At 49.5% G+C, this 8,783-nt stretch overlaps 1 protein-coding gene across 1 annotated transcript; it reads left to right on the top strand.

Annotated features, from left to right (window-relative positions):
* Positions 1-5,458: 5,458 nt before the first annotated feature.
* Adrb1 (adrenoceptor beta 1) lies at positions 5,459-8,355 on the top strand. Its single transcript, XM_004838882.3, has one exon. It carries the CDS (start codon positions 5,626-5,628, stop codon positions 7,030-7,032), a length of 1,407 nt encoding a protein of 468 aa, XP_004838939.1. The 5' UTR covers positions 5,459-5,625; the 3' UTR covers positions 7,033-8,355.
* The last annotated feature ends 428 nt before the right edge of the window (positions 8,356-8,783 follow it).

Raw genomic sequence — 8,783 nt, 5'->3', positions numbered from 1 at the left:
CTGAAATACTGTAAAAGGAATTTATTTCACAGAATCACATAACCAAATACTTCTTAAAAGGATAAGGTACATCCTAAGGAAGGGCATAAAAAAGAAAAAAATTTAAAAGATGATTTGCCAATGATAAGAGCACTTAAAATTAGCTCACTGTCGTCTAGCCTCCGAGTCTCAGTAGTACCCACTGTGAGAAAGAAAGGCGTCAAATTGATCAAGAGGATCTTGTCTAACTGAATTGGCTCTTCCCATAAAAGCAAGTCCTGTTGTCTCTCGTGGTTTGAAATGTCACAGAGATTAAGACAGTAGTTGATGCTTTAAAAAACGTATAATGCTGAGATTTCAAGACGCTTCCACATACATTATCTCATTTTATTCATACACAACTCTGTGAGAGATCAAATGAGGAGTCCACTTTAAAGGCAAAGCCACTATGGAAGGTCAACAGAAAAGTGACAAAGCCAGGACACGAAACCTGGATCTTCTGCCTCCTGGTTCTGAACACTTTCCAATACATCCAAATTTTTAAAAATATTATTATTGGCTCTATCACTGTTCAGTGTACTTGTTAGACACACAAGGAAGAAAAGGAAGCAAAGAGAGAGGAAGGGGGCTGGGGAGAGGAGAACACCTTAGAATTTTCCAACTAGTCCACACTTTGCTATGATTGCTGTTTATGCTTCTCTGTGCTTGCTGCACTAATGATGGCTGGAGTTGCTTGTCCCTGTGTAAACTGTAGCTACACAGCCAGTATATGACCCTAAGTCCCAGCCTTGGTACAGGCTGTTCTTTGGTTAGTTAGTACCAAGTGACTGGTGTAGCAGTTGTACTGTTTTATGTGAAAATCTGTGTTTCCTCAGAAATAGCCATTTGACCTCTGATTAACAAATTATTTGATTTGTTATAGCTTGATTTCAAATAGATTGATGTTATCATCAGCTTCAAGGCAAATTTTGTTAACAAACAAGATTTGATATATTTCTTGGTTTTTCTTGGGAAATTAGTCCCAGATCTCCTGTGGCCTACCTCTCAGCAGTGGTCCAGTTAGGCTGCTTACTTTTATTTTTAACTCATTTTCTAGCAAAGCCAACTCAAGAATGAAAATGTCATTGCCAGGTTCATGGCTTACAACTATGGCTTGGTTAGATGCTTATTAATCACTGCTCTGCGTATCTTTCATTTGATCTAGAACCTGATTCCAGTCATCAGCAACTCTCCCAAGAAAGAAATGGCTGGATACGTAGTTCCATAAAGGAAGGCTAAGGAAAAAGTTATTTACTTCGATCATTTATGAAAAGTATGTAGTACTTTTATTGATAAGGACTTGTATGGCTCCTTTGGAAAACCCTACCTATGTTCTACTTTATTACTGAAGAGATATGATATAAATTTACACATCTCATGAGCTTACCCTGTATTTGTAATGCATTTTGAAGTGCTTCTATGAAAATATTGACTAGGCTATAGAAGTATGGATTATTTTGTGAATTATAAAACATGAGTAAAAATCTCCAAAACACTTATTTCTCATATATATAAAAATGAGAATGTTAAAAAAGTTAAATATCACATATTTATGAGTAAAAGCTAAATATTAATTAATACCAAGTAATTATTAGTAAACATGGAAAATATAAAAAATGTTTAAGGCAGTCTTGACTCTTATTGAGTTTATAATCTGTAAGGGGAAAACAGAGAAGCATACAAAAATTAAATAACAATATAAGAGCTGTCAAGGGCAACCTATTGCTAATCGACACAGGAAGTGCAATTAGTCGGTAACTACCATAGGTCAGGGGAAGGGGAGAGTTCCAGAAGCAGTGGGCTTATGACTGCAAGAGAAATAAGACCTCAGTCAGATTTCTAAGGCTAAATCTAAGGAGACAGAGAGGATTCTCAGTGAAAGGAACACATACAATGAAGAAGAGAGTTCAGATCCAAAAAGGAAAAAGAAAACCACACTTCAAGCTTTGGTGGGATGCATGAAGAAAGAGCAGGAGACAGTGCTGGAAAGGCTGTAGGAACTGGACTGAGGAGGCCTTGGGATGTCAAGTTGAGGAGTGAAGGTTCTGAAGCAAAGAGGACCGTGGTCACAGAGGCATGTTAGACATATTGATTTGATTTCAGTATGGTAGATTAAATGGAGCAGAGAGGAGTAGGGGCAGGGAGATGAAATAGAACCCAAGTCAAGACCTGGTGTGGGGTGAGGGTGACGGGATAGGAAGGGAAGGGCTGGGCGCAGGAAGTCTGAGGAAGGAACACACTACCTCTCAAGTGCACAGGTTGACACTTATTGTCAGAGCTTTCTGTTATAATCTAAAATATTATCAAACCCATAATTTCCTAAGAATAGATTTACTTGCAGAGTAGCAATGGGCGAATAAGGAAATGAAGGAATTTAACACATCTTGAACTTTCAACTGATAAATACCTGAATAAATTAGTCTGTCTGAATATGGCTTGTCACCACCCAAACTCATGTTGAGATGAAACTGTCAATGTAATGGTTATTGAGAGTAGGCAGTGTCTTTAAGAGGTGGGTGGGGTCACGGAGGCTCTGTTTGATTAATGAAAGGATTAATACAGTTACCATGAGAGCAGGTTAGTTATCGTGAGAATGGATTGTCCTTCACACACTCTCTTTTCGGCACAAGCATCTGCCATGTTATGACACCTCATGAGGTCCTCATCAGATGTGGCAGGCTGATCTTGGACATCTTGACCTTCAGAACAGTGAGCCAAAATAAACTTCTCCCTGCATTACCTAGGTTCCAGTATTCTGTTATGGCAACAGAAAACAGACTGAGGCAGTTGACATGTTGAACCTTTTTTCTTGATCTTGAATCCTTATCTAAATATAAGAAGTGTTAGCTAAAAAATGTAAAACAAATAAATAATAAGGTCCCATGAAGTGTAGGAACTAAAGAAAAACTGAGAACATTTTATTTTACCAGAGAGTTAACTCCAGTGGAAGATTCCAAGCCTCTTCTTGTCTTGTTTGTTTGTTTGTTTTGGTGGGGGGCAGGGGGTCTAAGACAACTGAAGGAAAGCTCCAAGAATTTTCCGGATCCCTTTCTGCCCATGGACTTAGGTTGGTGCTCCTGTTAGAAAAATCTTCTCATTTTGAATGTTTACAATATAATGTACTTACTCCACAGAAAGTCAGAGAAACTTGATAAATCTCTGAATGAGCAGGAGAATTTTCCCAACAATGCCAGCATCCTGGCTCCACTGCCTGCTGTGCTCATCATGATATGGTAGAATTATTGGCATCCTGATCCTCTACAACCAAGCCCTGGCCTGGCCTTATCACTCCCAGAAATGCAATGCCTACAGGGGCACTTAAGATCAGCACACTCCATTCCAGTAGCACCACTTGACAGAAAGATGGCGCCGGACAGAGAGCCTCGCCCCCACATTCCCTACACCCTGCAGCTCTCAGAACCCCTTTCCTGGGCAGCTTCCATTTCTATTCTTTCCAATGCTCCCACTATTTTATGGCTGCTCCTTGACCCTACCCATAACCCCAAAGAAGCCTGAAGGGAGAATGGAGAAAGGAAAGGGAGACCAAGCCTGCCAGAGATTGGGGTGACTGTGGGTACAGTCTTCTTCCCTCTCTAGCTCCTGTTTCCTGGCTCCCCCTCTTCACCCTCCCCAAGTTGGCAGAACTAGGCTGGTAAGTCCAGGGCAGGGGTGAATAAACAAATAAATCATTCCCCAGTTGTAACACTCGAATGGTCAAGTTTAAGCCTAAAGCAAGTTCATATGTTTGGATTGATGTAAGAGAAGGTGGCTAAAACTGCTTGGTTTTATAAACTTAGTAAGCATTACTTTTGGCTCTCGGCCTAGCCAGCTATAGAAGTCAGTCCCTGCAAGGTGAGAATGAGTTCGGTCCCCATGTTGATGTTCCTTCCAGATGCTATTCTTTTTATTCCCATACAAAAAAAGATGTGTGAGCATTATATAACACTATCTTGCACCTTTATACTGTACTGACAGCTAGAAAGCTATTTACTTCTCAAAGACTTAATTGCAGATTATTTTCAGGCCTGAACCGAAGATATTACCAGGGCCATTTTGGAGGGAGGCTTGCAGTCCTCATGGCTGTTCTGTCCTCCCATCACCTCGGTATGCCACCTATAGCTAGGCTGACCGTGCACTCATTTCAAACCAATTCATCTGCCAACTTTAGAAAAAAAAAGCACTGATATAACTTTAAATGCTTTCAGATTTAGTCCCCTGTGTATTTATATTTTTTCCCCTCTCATCCCTTCAAAGCTAATCCCAGAATTTTGAGAATTTGGGAACCTGAGCAATGGAGAAACAACCACACAGGCCCAAGAAATTTGAAATCTCAGTTACATTATGTCAACCAAAACTGATAGTACTTTTTGTATGTATTAACCCAGCTCACATTACAAAATCATATGAATAATAAAACACAAAGTACAGGTGTTAGTGCCGAATAAGTAAAGTCTAAAATGTCATCAAAATTTGTTCGGTTATTTACTCCGGACGCTAACTTGGAACACACCCTTGCGCCATACGCACACTAGCTGAGGCTGGGGCGTGTGTGTGTGTGTGTGTGTGTGTGTGTGTGTGTGTGTGTTTCCCAGTGGTTCTCGGCGTTAGCTGTTGCACGCGTAAGCCTTCTCTTTCTGTGTCTACCGCACTTGAAGTACAATACAGCCCCTTGCAAGAACAGCGGGTGTTGCCCCTGACAGAAGTTCGGTTTGCTCCAGCAACCTGCTCCGCTGGAAAGTTTCCTCTTAACCACCAACGCCCGCCTCCGATTCCACAAGCTGTCAGGGCTCGGGCTGGGGAAGTGCGTTACACACACCCTGCTAGGTCGCCCGCTCTGAGACCCAGTCTGGCAGTGGAACTCCCCCAACCCCAGCGAACGGACGCTTCAGAACTCCGAGGCCCCCTGGGCGCTAAAGGGAGCACGATCTCCGCGCTGCAGGGAAGCGGGCACTTGGACGCAGAGGGGCGCAGGGAGCTGGCGGAGCCCTGCAGGGAGGTAAAGGGGCGCGGGGAAACGCGGAAGGCAGGCGCGAGTAGGGGCCGCGGGAGGGAGCGGGGCGCAGCAGGGGGCGTGGGGAAGAGGGCCTGGAACTGGCCGGCGCAGGAAGGGACACCCTCGCGGCAACCGGCGGGCGCCGGGGCAGCGCCGGCTGCGCGCTCCTCCCGGGGACTCTCCCCCGTCGCTCCGTTGAGGGTGGGAGGGGTGCGGACGGCTGGGGGCCCGGGGCGGGGCGTGCCTGTGCAGCCATTGGCTGCGGGAGCCTGACGCGAGGCCCCGGGGGTTGGCTTGGGGAGTGGGGGGAGCGAGGTGGGGTGGGTGTTGGGTGCCGGAGCTGCGGGGCCCGCGCGCTCAGAAACATGCTGAGGTCCCGGCGGCTCTTCCAGCAGCGGCAGCGGCTCCAACAACAGCGGCGGCGTCGGCGGCGGCGACAGCGCTCGGCTCCGGCAGGGAAGGCGCTCGGCGCCCATGCCTCCGGCCCCGCGCCGCGGCAGCCCTGACCCGACCGCGACCTCCCCGCGCGCGCCCCGCCACCCCGACTCCTGGGGTGTTCCCCAGCCACGGCCCAGGCCCGCCACACCCCCCGCCCCCGGCCTCCGCAGCTAGGCATGGGCGCGGGGGCGCTCGCCCTGGGCGTCTCCGAGCCCTTCAACCTGTCGTCCACCGCGCCGCTCCCCGACGGCGCGGCCACTGCGGCTCGGCTGCTGGTGCCCGCGTCGCCGCCCGCCTCCCTGCTGCCCCCGACCAGCGAGGGCTCCGAACCGCTGTCTCCACAGTGGACGGCCGGCATGGGCCTGCTGATGGCCCTCATCGTGCTGCTCATCGTGGCGGGAAACGTGCTGGTGATCGTGGCCATCGCCAAGACTCCGCGGCTGCAGACGCTCACCAACCTCTTCATCATGTCCCTGGCCAGCGCTGACCTGGTCATGGGGCTCCTCGTGGTGCCTTTCGGGGCCACCATAGTGGTGTGGGGCCGCTGGGAGTACGGCTCCTTTTTCTGCGAGCTCTGGACCTCGGTGGATGTGCTGTGTGTGACGGCCAGCATTGAGACCCTGTGTGTCATCGCCCTGGACCGCTACCTCGCCATCACCTCGCCCTTCCGCTACCAGACCCTGCTGACGCGCACGCGGGCAAGGGTCCTCGTGTGCACCGTGTGGGCCATCTCGGCCCTGGTGTCCTTCCTGCCCATCCTCATGCACTGGTGGCGGGCCGAGGGCGACGAGGCGCGCCGCTGCTACAACGACCCCAAGTGCTGCGATTTCGTCACCAACCGGGCCTATGCTATCGCCTCGTCCGTCGTCTCTTTCTACGTGCCCCTGTGCATCATGGCCTTCGTGTACCTGCGGGTGTTCCGCGAGGCCCAGAAGCAAGTGAAGAAGATCGACAGCTGCGAGCGCCGCTTCCTCAGCGGCCCGGGGCGGCCGCCCTCGCCCGCGCCCGCGCCCGCGCCCGGGTCCCCGCGCCCCGCCGCCGACCCCCTGGCCAACGGGCGCGCCAGCAAGCGGCGGCCCTCGCGCCTCGTGGCCCTGCGCGAGCAGAAGGCGCTGAAGACGCTGGGCATCATCATGGGCGTGTTCACGCTCTGCTGGCTGCCCTTCTTCCTGGCCAACGTGGTGAAGGCCTTCCACCGCGACCTGGTGCCCGACCGCCTCTTCGTCTTCTTCAACTGGCTGGGCTACGCCAACTCAGCCTTCAACCCCATCATCTACTGCCGCAGCCCCGACTTCCGCAAGGCCTTCCAGCGCCTGCTCTGCTGCGCGCGCCGCCGGGGGGCCCGCAGGCGCCACACGGCCCAGGGCGACCGCCCGCGCGCCTCGGGCTGCCTGGCGCGCGCCGGGCCTCCGCCGTCGCCCGGGGCCGCCTCGGACGACGACGACGACGACGTCGGGGCCGCGCTGCCCGCGCGCCTGCTGGAGCCCTGGGCCGGCTGCAACGGCGGGGCGGCCGCGGCGGACAGCGACTCGAGCCTGGACGAGCCGGGCCGCGCGAGCTTCGCCTCGGAGTCCAAGGTGTAGGGGACCCCGTTCGGGGCGCGGGTGCCGGGCGCCCCCTGTCCCGCCGCCCCAGCCTGGCTGCGGACTCTGCGCCCCACGGGGCGCCCCTGAATGGCTTCCCAGGGGAAAGAGGAGACCTCTGTTTACTCCAGACCCAAAGCAGGTGAACTCGAAGCCCGCAGACCTGGTCTGAATCAACCAAGACAAACAGAAAAGCCGCGGACCGTTGCACAAAAAGGAAAGTTTGAGGAGGGGTTACTGATTTTTCCTGGGTTCTTTTCTGTTTGTGGTTCGGCCCCTATTTTTGTGTGTGTGCGTGTGATGCATCTTTAGATTTTTTCCCCAGGTGGGTCTTGACAGTCTGCGAGGACCCGAGTAGAAACTGGGTGGGTGGGGAAAGGGAGATGAAAGCCTTTACCAGTTTGGCTTCCATCCTATTCCCCGGAACAGGAGCGGTCAAACGGGAGGGTGGGGGGCGGGGTGGCAGTTTATCAGGACTTGCTTCTTTTTGCTTTCCACAGAAATTGCATTTTAGTTCCTGAGTAATGATTTCTCCTGTTCTTAAAGCCAAGGGAAAGGTCGGATGCAAAACACTCGAGTTTTAAGAAATTTTAAGCTATTCTTAGAACAAGCTTCACCTTGCTTTCCTTCTGTAGGGCAAACCCCTGCCCCTGCGCGCCTCGGTGGTCCTGCTGAGGGTTTTCTACCTCACCCTGTGCATATTGCACAGCAAGACAGAAAGACTTGTTTATATTAAACAGCTTATTTATGTATCAATATTAGTTGGAAGGACCAGGCGCTGAGCCTCTCTCTGTGACATGTGACTCTGTCATTTGAAGACAGGACAGGGAAAAAAAAAGGAAACAGTTCAGATTACTGCACATGTGCGTATAAACAAAAACAAAACACACTAAACAGGAGTGGTTCCACATGCCATTTTTGCACAGTGTTAGGAATTGTAAAGTCCACAGATGTTACTTGCACAAAAGAAATTAAATATTTTTAAAGGGGTAGGAAGGGGGGAGATCTTAAAAACTAAAATAAAATTCAAACTCAGCTTCTGTTGTCTATTATGTTATTGAGCTAATGATTTATTGGGAAAATACCTTTTTATACTCTTATCATGGTACTGTAACTATCCATATTATAAGTATAATTATCTTATGGATTTTTTATTATTTTTTTATGTCCAAGTGCCCATGTGAATCTGCTGGTAAAGCTTAGCACTTGTGTGTAAATTCTATTTCCTCTTGTATGTTTTACCAAGTATTTTTACTCTGGTGCAACTAACTACTGTGTGAGGAATTGGTCCATGTGCAATAAATACCAATGAAGCACAATCAAGATTACGTACCCTTGTGTCTGTAAAGTGTCAGTGAAAATGAAAAAGACAGTTTGGCTTTTCATTAGACTGCATTTCTCCTAGAGCTCTTTTAATAGCTTTTCATGACTCAGTAACTTAGCAAAATGCCTCTAGACCAAATACGATGTTCACCTACAGAGAGCTGCAGATTTGCCCTAAATTTTCACAGCCGGATTCAAGGTATTCCAGACTACTTGTAGGCGCTTTTCAAGATTCCATCTGCTGCACTTGACTTATGAAGTGACATTTGGGAAATGTGTCTACTGGGGGCGAAAAGCCTCGGAGCCAGGTAACTCAGCTGCAGTGTTGCTCAGAAACACAGGAAGGAAGACAAACTCATTGAACAGTCGGCCAACTGAAATTCGGTAAGTGGCTTCCACAGCTTATTTTTGTTTTCCAATCGAAAATC

Source organism: Heterocephalus glaber, unplaced genomic scaffold, assembly GCF_053883595.1.
Source record: "Heterocephalus glaber isolate CG9 unplaced genomic scaffold, H.glaber_assembly_v1.0 deba00001497, whole genome shotgun sequence".
In the NCBI taxonomy this organism is placed as follows: Eukaryota; Metazoa; Chordata; class Mammalia; order Rodentia; family Bathyergidae; genus Heterocephalus; species Heterocephalus glaber.
The sequence above is the reverse complement of the archived record's forward strand: the minus strand, read 5'-3'. Positions and strand labels throughout refer to the sequence as shown.